General features: G+C 34.5%; 1 protein-coding gene across 2 annotated transcripts in view; it reads right to left on the bottom strand.

Annotated features, from left to right (window-relative positions):
- VMP1 (vacuole membrane protein 1) overlaps positions 1–13508 on the bottom strand; it is a 128675-nt gene that overhangs the window by 33181 nt on the left and 81986 nt on the right. For both annotated transcript variants that reach the window (XM_045773743.2, XM_087854563.1), the window contains exon 8: positions 1551–1631. In XM_045773743.2, coding sequence (XP_045629699.1) covers positions 1551–1631 — 81 coding nt within the window. The remainder of the gene's footprint in view (positions 1–1550; positions 1632–13508) is intronic.

Here is a 13508-nt window from a genome sequence, read left to right as displayed (position 1 = left end):
ATGTGGCTCCCATGCTCCTTCACTTAGCCTCTGAAGTAAGGACATTATTATCCATTAGGCCTTTTAGCTTAATCCCATTCCGCTGACTTCCACAGCACTTTCTACTTAGCCTTGTATTTCAACAGTCTCCCTCACTAGACTTCAGGATCCTTGAGGAAAGGGAGTATCTTTATCTCTTTATTCCAAACACTCAGTGACTGAATCCAAGCTGATGAATAAAAATAAAAAATGGTGGAACATTTATGTTCTAAGCACTGTATTAGTTCACATATATTTTCTTAAATCCTCACATCAGCCTTTACAATGAGTGTCTTATTGCCCCATTTTCAAAATTAGAAAACTAGGGTTCAAAGAGAGTAATTTGACTAGGTTATATGGTTAATAAGAGGTTACATGGTTAATAAGAGGCAAAACTGGTTTAGGAATGCCAAAGCCAATTCTCTTTCTAATATATTACACTACAATATACTTATAAATTGCTCAAATAGTTGAGGTCAATATTATGATAAAGAGCTTCTACATTAAATAGAAAAGTTAGATTATGAAAATTTCTAATATTGCCAGGGTCAATAATTCAGGCACATGTATATTTTACAGTATATCTAGAATGTTCACATCACATTAGAAATTTTGGCAGCAAATGTCCTGTTTTTTGGCATTTGCTTTGCTAAGGGAGGAGTACTCAAAGATGAATTCACATTCTAGTACATAATGGATAAAGGAACTGTGTATCAGTACACAATAATTTTGTGAATTATACTTACAGTTGCAGTTTTTATCATATCAACTAGGTGCACCTAGTTATACTAGCCAAATCCACCACCCAACTGCCAAAAATTGTGTACAAGCTACCAAAGAAAACTCTGTTCAAAATGTTCCATTTCAAATATAACTGTTTCTATTATATTAGAAAAGGACCAGGATAAACACCAACTCATCAAGGAATATCAATTTCACAAATCTGCAGTTTGAGACATTAACAGCATTTTTGATGTAAGTGGCTTCTTAGTTCACTGTAGCCAAAGATGCACTTAATTTTGCCTGAGAGGTTTCAATTACCCTGATATTGTAAATATCCCTTAAGACAGGTTTCATATGAATTCTTCCTCATAACTAATGCTTGAAACTCTGGAAAAAGACCACCTACCTATAACCCTGGAAAGAATGAAGTCATTGTTATTTGGTTAAATGCACTTCATTTTATAAATTCTTCATGGAAAGGATGAATTTTATCTCTTTCTTTTTTAAAATTTTTTTTTTTTATATCTCTTTTATTCTTCCTGAAACAAGCCATTTAGGTCTGAGGTCATCAAAGGCAAGATGAAAAGTTTAAAAAGTCAATAAACGAGATATGAACCTATCCAGTAGAAACAGCTCATTTGATGAGTAAGATGAATGATTAATAAAATTACATACTCGTTAAAAGTGATAGCATTTTTGTTCACTCAAGTGTGTTATCTTTATTTTTTTCTTGTGTGCTATCTTTAAAAACAAATTGGATCAAAATATAATCTACCATTTACTGGAAATTTGTAATACAATTCACTTACTGAAGCACAGGCCAAAATTCCAAAAAATCCAACCTTCTGTACTAGGTTCTGAACTGCCAGTTTAGCCCGGGAAGCAAAGTCCTATACAAAAGGAGGATAATCAAAACATTAATAAAAAGTGTAAGGAAGAAAAGATGGCTCTTTATAGAGCTTATAATATTAAATGACCTCACAACCTGATTCACTTAATCATTGCTTTTGATGAATGATTTTTAAAAAATCACAGAAGGTTGCACAAGAAAATATGCAAATAAAATCTTGATAGAACAATTACACTCTTAAAGACAAACTTTTACAATTCAAGAATAAGCCAAAACACTGTAACTTTATTTTTCAGATTATCTAGGGATGAACAAAATGTTATAAACTTTAACTACAAACCAACACATTCTTTTTCTTTTTTTTTTTCTTTTTTAAAGTAGGCTCCACAGCCAGCATGGAGCCCAGTGCAGGGCTTGAACTCACAACCCTGAGATCAAAACCTGAGCTGAGATCAAGAGTCAGACACTCAACTGACTGACCGACACAGGTGCCGCAAACCAACCCATTCTTTTGGAAATACTGACCTACCACATTTGTCTCTTTCTCTTTCCCTCTACTACTTGCCAGACTTACTCTAATATCAGGGTCGAAAATCACAGGATTTTTCAAGACAGCCAATGAAGACACCTCTGCTGATCACCAGCCAGAAGATGAAAAAAATAGTCATGTGGCAATAACTGAATAAGCAGTTGTTATCCCCCAAAGCAAAATGACACCTTATGTTTCACAACTTGTGCTAGTTTTATGAAATATTTTCAGAAACATTTTACTCGAGCCTTTCAATAATCCTGCAGTGTAATAGGGCAGATCCTTCAGACTCTGAAATCAGTGCTCTTTTTATTTTACTATGCTATCTCCCATGCTGAAACATGCATTGGGCTGGCTAGCTTACTTCCATGATTTTCTTTTTCCTGCATGTTGATGCTACAGTTATATATATATACTTTTTTCCTTAAAAGTGCCAATTTGGGGACGCCTGGATGCCTCAGCTGGTAGAGCATGGGACTCTCGATCTCACGGTGGTGAGTTTAGGCCCCATGTTGGGCACTGAGCTTACTAAAACAAAACAGAACAAAACAAAACACAAACTCCCTGCAACTTACTTGCTGAGGATGATAAGAAAGGAATTAAACCAATAAGGTATATTTTAAAAGTTATTAACAGTTAAGATAAACACTTTCAAATTCAAATATATCGGCTCTCAAAGTCAATCATTAACTAAATTCTACAACGCAGTTTTGTAATTTTACAATTTATTTCCAAAGACAGAATTTTTCTTTTTGGGATGTCTTCCTTTTTCAGTAAGTCAACTGTATCAGATTTATTTATATATATATATATATATATATATATATATATATATATATATATATATATATATATAAATTTATATATTTATATATATTTATATTTATACACACACACACACACACACACACACACACACACACATTTTAAAGTAAGCTCTACACCAAATGGGGGGCTTGAATCCACAACTCTGAGATCAAGAGTCGCATGCTCTACCAACTGAGACAGCCAGGTGCCCCCAAGATTTAATATTTTTAAACAAACTGAACTACTGCAGCAGAGAGCACTTTCTATTTTTATTCAGATTTCTAACTCAAGATTTAATTTTCTTCTTAAGCTGGCATCTATTGCATTAAATGTGAAACACTGATTTTATTGATTTATTGATTTTTTTCTTCCATAAAGACAGAGTGTTTTCTTATTTATTTTTTAGTTAGTGAACATACAATGCAATATAGGTTTCTGGAGAAGAATTTAGTGGTTCATCACTTACATACAACACCCATGGCTCATCACAACAAGTGCTCTCTTTAATACCCATCACCCATCTAACCCATCCCCATCCACCTCTCTTCATCAAAACTAAGTTTTTCTCTATCGTTAAGAGTCTCTTTCCCTCTCTCCTTTTTTTTCTTTTCCCCCCTCCCTTATGTTCATCTGTTTTCTTTCTTCAATTCCACATATGGATGAGATCATACGGTATTTGTCTTTGACTGACATTTTGCTCAGCACAATACACTCTAGCTCCATCCATGTCATTGCAAATGACAGGACTTCATTTTTTTTGATGGCTGAGTAATATTCCCATTATAGATATATACACTACATATACATATATATACACACTACTGTGTGTGTGTGTGTGTGTGTGTGTGTATACACTACATCTTCTTTATGCATTTATCAGCTGATGGCCATTTGGGCTCTCTCCATAGTATGGCTATTGTTATAATGCTGCTATAAACATCATGGTGCATGTACCCCTTCAAATCTGTACTTTTGTATCCTTTGGGTAAATACCTAGTAGTGCAATTGCAGGAATGCACGGTAGATCTATTTTTAACTTTCTGAGGAACCTCCATACTGTTTTCTAAAGTGGCTGCACCAGTTTGCATTCCCACCAATGATGCAAGCAGGTTCCCCTTTCTCTGCATCCTCTCCAACACCTGTTGTTTCTTCTAATCTTATTGATTTAAAAACTGTTTAATATATAATGAAACCAGTTTTCCTATGTAACTTATTTTAAAACAAATTACACTTCCATTTATTTTTAATAATTTACACAATCCCCAAGTCATTAAACTGTAATTCGTTAGAAGCACTAAATAAAAATTGATAAGCCTTAATGAATAGATACATTTTGAGTTTTACACTTGATCTTAGCCAAAAGGCCGAGAAGCAATACATTTTGAGTTTTAAAAATATCAAACAATACTATTAGAGTATAAATGAATTACAAAATTTTAACTAATATAGCCCAAGACTGAAAAATATAAATTCAGAAAAATGCCTTCCTTTACATCCCTTGGTATCTTCATAGCAAATCCATTTTAATGAGTGGTATGATGGTACTCAATTGCTAAGAAAAAGTAAAACAAAGGAAAAAAAGTCTATATAAATTTTATTTTAAAGACAACACACTTTTCATAAGAGTATTTCCCAAGTTGGACATATGTGGGAACGCTTTTCTATCATACCATTTATGTAGTCCTCAATACGTAAAATTACAGAAATAAATGTTTTTTTGCATAAAATACTGTAGAAAAGATCAACAGTGTTTTATTTAGAAAGTTTGGTGTCCTGTTTTCTTTATCTTAATTTAAAGGCTTCGGAATCTTTTTTTTTTTTTTTTTAAGATTTTATTTATTTATTTGTCAGACAGATAGAGAGGGAGCACATTCAGGGGAAACGGCCAACAGAGAGAGAAGCAAGCTCCCCGCGGAGCAAGGGGCCTGATGTGGGACCTGAGCTGAAGGCAGATGTTTAACTGACTGAGCCACCTAGGCATCCCTAAAGGCTTTAGAATCTTATATTTATTTAAACCAAGTAACTATGATAGTGTCGTCATTCTAAACTGATGGGGGGTTTTTTCTTTTATAAAGATACATAATATACACACACCCTTTTTTTTTTTTTACGTTTTCTTTTAAAGTAAATTCTATGCCTAATGTAGAACTTGAACTCATGACCCTGAGATCAGAAGTCACATACTCTATCAACTGAGGCATCGAGGCATCCCCATACAAACACATTTAAATTAGAAAAGAGGTATGACCATAGCAATTCGTTTATATAAAGAAAAAAAGATTAGGGATGCCTGGCTGGCTCCGTCAGTAGGGCATGCGACTCTTGATCCTGGGGTAAATTCGAGCTCTGCCTTGGGTGAAGAGATTACTTAAAAAAATAAAATCTTAAAAAAAATAAAAAGAAAGAAAGATTAGATATTATGCAGATCACTAATATACAAAACAATGAAAATACTTAAGCCTACAGAAGTTCATGGAATCGTTTTTAAAAACATCCTGAAGGTAAGGAGTCCTTTTAACCCTCTAGGGCAGAATCTCTTTACTCAACATAAATTAGATAAGAACAAAGGAAAATAGACTACTTGTCCTTTCAGATGCCTGGGTGCCCATCATCAATTATTCTTAAGGGTACTGTAAGAATTTTCATTTGAGGAGAAAGAGTTACTTTATCTAAATAAATGTAGAAACCTCTCTTTAACTTTTTTTTAAATTAATTTTTAGCTTGCGTGTCTTACAAGGAAAACAAATTAAGTGGCTTTTTAATGGGAAGTTTTACTTTTTAAAAAGTCTGAAAGTTGTCTACTGAAAATGGATTTCATAAATCTTATTATGTGTTTAACACACACAGTGACATGCTACTTTCAGTTCCTGTAATTTATTTTCCAGGACTTTCACAATATTCTCGGAATTAAAATTATATTTATATACTAAACGATCCATAAATGTTTATTTAAATTCAACTAATATGAAGTCTGCACACTTGTTTTCATTACAGGACACCAAGAGCAGCAGAATATGCAGCTTGAGGGAATATTTTCTTGATGTTCTTCCCTGCCGTGTAATGAAAAAAAAACCTCAGTGAAGTATTGTACTAGCATCTGCATCAAATCTAAAATACTTTATGATAGTAACTCATGTGCACATTTCATAAACACAACTATATTTTGTTCTTTTTATTTTAAACTTATTTCACTCCAAGCCATATATTCAAAACTTACTGATATGGCTCTAAAGGTTTTATTGATATAGTTTTATTGAAAACATCATTCTTTTATTGTCTAAAATGTTCTACATGTTAAATGTAATTATACTTTGTTGCTTTGTAGTTTTAGAAGTTCTTTTTTTAAAATAACTTCAGTACTTTAAATTATTTGTATTTTGACAGTTCTTTCTTATGTTGATTTTAAAGTAACATGGTCTATGCATATGTTTATTTCTGCTTGCTTTTAAAATAGATTGTATGGTAGGTATATTATTTGACAATAAACCCAATTTACATGCCCAAACACACACACACACACACACACACACACACACCCTCAACAACAGGCAAAAAAGGCCTCTTTTACTAAAGTTTAAAACAATCATTTCAAACATAATTTGCTCTTCTTTTTAGGCCAGCGAATAAAATAAATAAGCCCAAAAAAAGTACACCAATAATGAACAACATTAAAAAAAAAAGTTTAACAAATTAATATGTTAGGCATTCAATACCCAAGTTAAATATCAAAGGAAATTAGTATTTCATTTTAATGGTTCTGGTGTATTTGTGGGAACAATGTAGCAAGTTCAATTTGATTACTTCCTCAATTGTCATTCTTCATTAAAAAAAATCTGTACAACTAAAAACAAATTCCTTTTAATAGTTTCATTTCTCTGGATTCACATTTCACAACGTTTACCTATTTCACAATTTAAATGCCTGAAAGTTTTATTCTCTAGTTCTACCTAAATAAGCAGCATGCCTTTACAATTTGTAACCACGTATCTCAACTTTTTAAAAAATTAACAAAATACAAGTAAGTAAAATTATCATTTCCATTCCCACCAACTGTGATTATGTACTTAACTAATCACTAGGAGCACTTCCTCAATAACTACAAGACAAATGAAGGAACGTTACACTAAATCCTTCTAATCACTGAGACTTTAAGGATTAATAAAGAAAAAACAGATAAAACCTTCAAGTATGAATATTCCTGTACTACTTTTACTTCACCTTTCTTTTTCCTAAGAAAAATATTTATGATTAACGGAGAAGAGAAACTGTATGGCTAATTATAAGTAGCTTGTAAAATACTAATCTTTGAATCTAAAGATACCAGATGGATTTAAATACATGAAATAACATTTGTCTTCAAATGGCAACAGTACACTTATTTCAATTTTCCTAAGTGATCACAGGAAATTCCAAGATCTCTTTAAAAGCAACAAAAAATACCTAAACCTGTTGAACAAATGCAGTATTACTCGAGATAATTATTTATTTGGTTAATAGTTTATATGTTAGTTTGAGATGACCTATTATTATCAATGTGATGATAAATGGTGAACGATTTTATAGATTATAATTTTGTAAATTATCTGCCTTCTTAATCCATAATATGGTAAAACTTCTGCTGAGCTTGGGTTGGTATTGAAGTGGCTCCACAGATAATATATTAAAAACCACAGAGCAACAGCTTCAATAATAATTCCTCGTATTTAAAGGGAATTTAAAATATACTGTATTTGTGAAGTTCTTTCACCATCTAAAAATGACTTTTTAGTTCCTTGGCCCTAGTCAAATATGTGTGTCAATGAAGTAAAATTCTATTAACCAGAAAAGGAGCTAAATAGTAATGATGACTTAAAATAAGCTGTTTCAGCATTGTGGACAATCATTCTGAAGTATTAACTTGTTATTAAGGTCCTAGTAACCATGTTACTAAATTAATTTTCTACACTGAAGTCATATTAAACATAATAAATACCACAATTAAAGGGTACAATTAATTCTCATCTTCATAGAAATTGCAATGAAATATATCTCATAATCTTTAAATCTTTCAGACTAAAACGTGTCCTAATTGAAATTTTCTACCCTTTATCAGGGTTCTTTATGGGTTATTTTCACATAAAAATGTAGATTAATTCATTGAATCCAAGTGAACAAAATATTTTATCTTACTGTTAACTTCCTCAACAATATCAATATGTAACTGCTATGATTTAACACTGCATATTTAAGCAAATCTCCTTTAAATGAAGTATATTTTCAAGAGTCATATACCATCTACTCTGTTTTTGAATTATAATGGACTTAAACATAATTATGAGGTGAAGACTGTAAGAAAATAAAACTAGAATTACAAGCAAGTGTAGGGATATTAACTTGATGAAATAAAGTGAATGCAACAGTAGTAAGTAGTTACTAAGTTTAAAATTTAGTACCTATAAAATGCTGGATTACAAAATGCACATATACTTACCAAAAAAAGTGATCAGAGCAGAGTTGTGCAACAACTACTGAAAATGAAATGTTTTAATATCAAATTTATGGCTTTTACATTATTACATCAGAGATGATCACTGGAATTTCTTTTTTTTTTTTTTAAGATGTTATTTATTTATTTGAGAGAGAGAGAGCACACGAGAGGGGAGGGGCAAAGGGGGAAGGAAAAAGAATCTGAAGCAGACTCCACACTGAGCACAGAGCCCAATGTGGGGTTTGATCCCATGACCATTGAGTTCATGACTTGAGCCAAAACCAAAAGTCGGATGCTTAACTGACTGAGCCACCCAGGAGCCCCTAGAATTTCTACTTAAATTGGATATTAGGGTAAAATTCTGTAATGGTGCAAATAGACTACATCACATAAACACATTTCATAAAAGCAAAGCAAAGAAAATTTATTTTGAAAAAACTTTGAGATTTAGAAGTTGTTTTTGTTTAAACATTTAATTTATTTATTTATTAAATATTTTATTTTATATATTTAAGACAGAGAGAGAGGGAGAGAGAGCATACAAGTGGGGTGGAAGTTCAGAGGGAGAGGGAGAGGCAGAAGCAGACTTTCCACGGAGCAGGGAGCCTGATGCTGGGCTTGATCCCAGGACAATGAGATCATGACCGGAGCCGAAGGCAGACGCTTAACCAACTGAGCCACCCAGGTGCCCCGAGATTTAGAAGTTTTATGAGACTACAGAGTTCTCATTCAAGATGGTGACATAGGAGGCTCCTGAACTCACCTATTCCCACATACACACAGAAAGCACAGCTACATAAAGAATAATTTCCTCTGAAAGAAATCCAGAAACTATCTGAGCTATTCTTACACATCAGGTGAATAAGAAAAAAAAAAAACCAAAAAAACCCCACATCAAAAGGGTTGGAGAGGCTTGGAAACAGATCACCATAAACCTTACCTCCAGTGAGACAACCTGCAACTGGGAGGGAAAGCACAATTCTTAGCCTCTTCTTGAGGAACGAAGGGTTTGGCCCCCCACAAACCCATACTTGGCACCCTATCTTTTAAGACTTCCATCTGAGAGAGGCACCTCCAAAACATCTAGGCTTGAAAGCCAACAGGACTTTAGTTTGACCCACAAGGCCAAACTAAAAGACAGTTCTTAAGCCCATGTTCTTAAGCATATGGACTCATTTTGGCTAACACCTTGGGACCCTATATATAGGCAGCAGACTAAAACACCAGTCTTTCCATGAAACAGGACTATTTGCTTATCTTAAAAGCTCTGGCCTGAGGGATGGGCTTCTAATTTAAAATGCACCTAGGGGTACCTGGGTGGCTTAGTTGGTTAAGTGTCTGACTTTGGCTCAGGTCGTGATCTTGGGGTCCCGGGATCCAGCCCTGTGATGGGCTCCATGATCAGTGGGGAGTCTGCTTCTCCCTCTCTCTGCCCCTCCCCCTGCTCATGCTCTCTCTCTCAAATAAATAAAAATAAAATCATTTAAAAAATGTATGTAGAAGCCGACTGCAATATTCTCCAGAGCTGCAGAGGCTGGCAGGTGCCATCTTCACACTGTCCCTTTACCCATTTTTAGGTTTCTGGGATCTCCCAAAAAGGAGTTTATGGACATGTCTGGTGCCCCGGATCGTGCAGTTGCTGTGCAAGGGATCCCCCCTGATTGCCTGGCTCTGGTGGCCAGTGGGGCTTATATTCACAGAGAATGAGAGTGCAACAGACAAATAGTCCTTAACTGCATATCCACCAAAGGAATAATGCAGATGCAGTGGGCAGAAATGCCCAGTCTTTCCAAGAAAGAGGTCTGTTTACTTAAAAAGGTTTGGCCTGAGGGACAGGTTTCTGGTTTTGTTTTGTTTTGTTTTGTTTTGTTTTGTTTTGTTCTGTTTTAAAGTAATCTCTATATATTTGAGCCCCAACATGGGGCTCAAACTCACGACTCTGAGATCAAGAGTCACATGCTCTATCAAATGAGTCAGCCCGGTGCCCCAGCAGGCTTCTAATTTAACACACATTGGGGCCCACTGGAATCCTTTCCAGAGATTGCAGAGGCCACTGACCATATCTGCCCTGCCCCTCATCGCTGATGTCTCTGAGAAAATAACTTGTGCAAACCTCTGGTGTCCCAGCTATTGTGGCTGCCTTGCAGGGGACACATCCCTTGATTGCCTGGGTCTGGTAGCCAGTGAAGCTTGTGTTTATGTATTTAATAGGATGGTAGCAAACAGAAACAGTTCTTAGTTGACTATTTCACCAGAACTCAGGGCAGAGGGAGCAGAGAGAACCACCCAACTCCGTCTTCCCCAGAAAGAGGTATGTTTGCATACATTTAAAGTTGCTGCCTGAGGGTTCATTTTCCAATTAGCACACATCTAGTTGCTGACTAAGCTATTCCTCTTATGGACACTGACAGGTATTGGCACGCTCTCAATTATTGGGAGACACTAAGAACAAAGCTGTTTGGACACAATCACAAAGGACTGACAGACAACTAAGAGCCAAGGCACGGTTGAAAGATACAGTTCATTTCCTACAGGAGGCCACTTGTTCAAGACTAAGAGAGGTGGATGTTTTATCTACTGCATAGAAAGCAACATAGATGGTCACAGAAAATGAAGAAAAAGAGGTATATGTTCCAACAAAAGAACAAGATAAAAACTCAGAAAAGACCTTAATGAAAGATAAATAATGACCTAATAGAAAGTTCAAAATAATGATCATAAATATGCTCACTTAGATCAGGAGAACAAAGCATGAACAAAGCAAGAATGTCAACAAAGACAGAAAATACAAGTACCATACAGAAGTCACAGAGCTGAAGAATACAATACCTGCAACAAAAAATTTAATAGAGGGGTTCAACAGTAGACTAGATGATGCAGAAAAAGGGATCAACAAGCTTGAAGACATGTTAGTACAATTCTCAAATCACAGCAGGAAAAAAAACAAAGAATGAAAATGAGTGAAGATAGCTTAAGGGAATTATGGAGCAATATTAAGTGGACAAATATTCACAGTATAGTCTCAGAAAGAGAAGAGAGAAAGGGGAAGAAAAGTTATTCAAAGAAATAAAAGCTGAAAACTTCCCTGGGAAAGGAAACAGACATCCAGAGTTCCAAATAAAATGAATCCAAAGAGACCCACACCAAGACACTTTATATTTAAACTGCCAAAAGTTAAAGGCAAGGAGAGAATTATAAAGGCAGCAAGAGAAAAACAACTTGTTACATACAATGGAACCCCTATAACACTATAAGCAAATTTTTCAACAGAAATTTTGCAGGCCAAAAGAGAATGGCAAAATACATTCAAAGTACTGAAAGAAAAACAACAGTCCCTGCCAATCAAGAATACTTTACTTGGCAAAGTTGTCCAGAATGAAGCAAAGAGAAAGAGTTTTTCAGACAAGCAGAGTCTGAAGGAGTTTAGCACCACTAGAGCAGCCTTACATGAAATGTTAAAGGGACTTCTGTAAGCCAGAACAAAAGGGTGCTAATCAATTACAGGAAAACATGTAAAAATATAAATCTTGAAGATAAAGATAGATACATAGTTAAATTCAGAATAATGTTGTGAAAGTGGGTTAACCACTTATAAGCTAGTATGAAGTTTAAAAGAACAAAAATAACTATAACTACAATAATGTGCAAGCACACAGACAAAAAGACATAAATTGTGACATCGAAAACAAAATGTGACAGTAGTGTGAAAATGTAGAGCTTTTTTTTAAAAATTAATGGTCATTTAGATTTACCAATTTTAAAAGTTAGTGTTTTTTTTTAATATAAGTAATCTCTACACCCACCACGGGGTTCAAACTCATGATCTCAAGATCAAGAGTCACATGCTCTACTGATTGAGCCAGCCAGGCGCCCCAAATGAGACTGAAAGCTTTTTCTCTAAGATCTGGAACAAGACAAAGATGCCCACTTTCGCCACTTTTATTCAACATAGTTCTAACCACAGCAATTAGGCAAGAAAAAGAAACAAAAGGCATTCATTCAGAAGGGAAATAATAAAACTATGTTTGTTTGTAGATGACATATATAGAAAATCCTAAAGACTCCAACAAAAAACTATTAGAATAAATGAATTAATAAGTAAACAAATTAAGTAAAGTTGTAGGATACAAAATCAATATTCAAAAATCAGTTGCATTTTTTTTAAGTTTATTTATTTTTAGTAATCTCTACACACAAGGTGAGGTTCAAACTCACAACCCCAAGACCAAGAGTTGCATGCTCTTCCAAATGAGCCAGCAAGGTGGCCCCAAAAGCAGTTCCATTTGTATACATTAATAATGAAGTACCAGAAAGAGAAATTAAGAAAACAATCCCATTTATATTTGCACTATAACACACTAATGAAAGAAATTGAAGACACAAATAAATGGGAAGATATTCTGTGCTCATAGACTGGAAGAATACTGTTAAAATGTCCATACTACCCAAAGTAATCTACAGATTCAACACAATCCCTTTCAAAATTCCAATGGCAGTTTTCACAGAAATAGAATAAAACAACCCCAAAATTTGTATGGAACCACAAAAGACCCAGAGTAGCCAAAGCAATCTTGACAAAGGTGAACAACACTGGAGGCATCATGCTTCCTGATTCCAAACAACATTACAAAGCTATAGTAATCAAAATAGTATGGAATTAGCTTCAAAGCAAACACATAGATTACTAGAAAAGAATAGAGAGCCCAGAAAGAAACTCACACCTATATGGCCAATTAATTTAAGACAATGGAGCCAAGAATATACAATGGGGAAAGGACAGTCTTTTCAATACATAGTGTTAGGAAAATTGGATGGCCACATGCAAAAGCACGAAACTGGACCCCTATCTTACACCACACAGAAAAATCAACTCAAAATGGATTAAAGACTTGAATAAAGGATCCAAAACAATAAAACACATAGAGAAAACACAGAGAGATAGGCTCCTTGACACTGTTCTTGGCAATGATTTTTTTGGATAGGACACCACGGCAAAGGCAACAAAAGCAAATAAATTAGTGGGATTCTATCAAACTAAACAGCTTCTGTATAGCAAAGGAAACCATCAACAAAACGAAAAGGTAACCTACCCAAAGGGAAAAAATATTTATGAA

The sequence above is a fragment of the Ursus americanus genome, chromosome 23 (genome assembly GCF_024610735.1).
Source record: "Ursus americanus isolate L20-20 chromosome 23, mUrsAme1.1.p, whole genome shotgun sequence".
Lineage (NCBI taxonomy): Eukaryota > Metazoa > Chordata > Mammalia > Carnivora > Ursidae > Ursus > Ursus americanus.
This window is presented reverse-complemented; position numbering and strand designations above follow the sequence as displayed.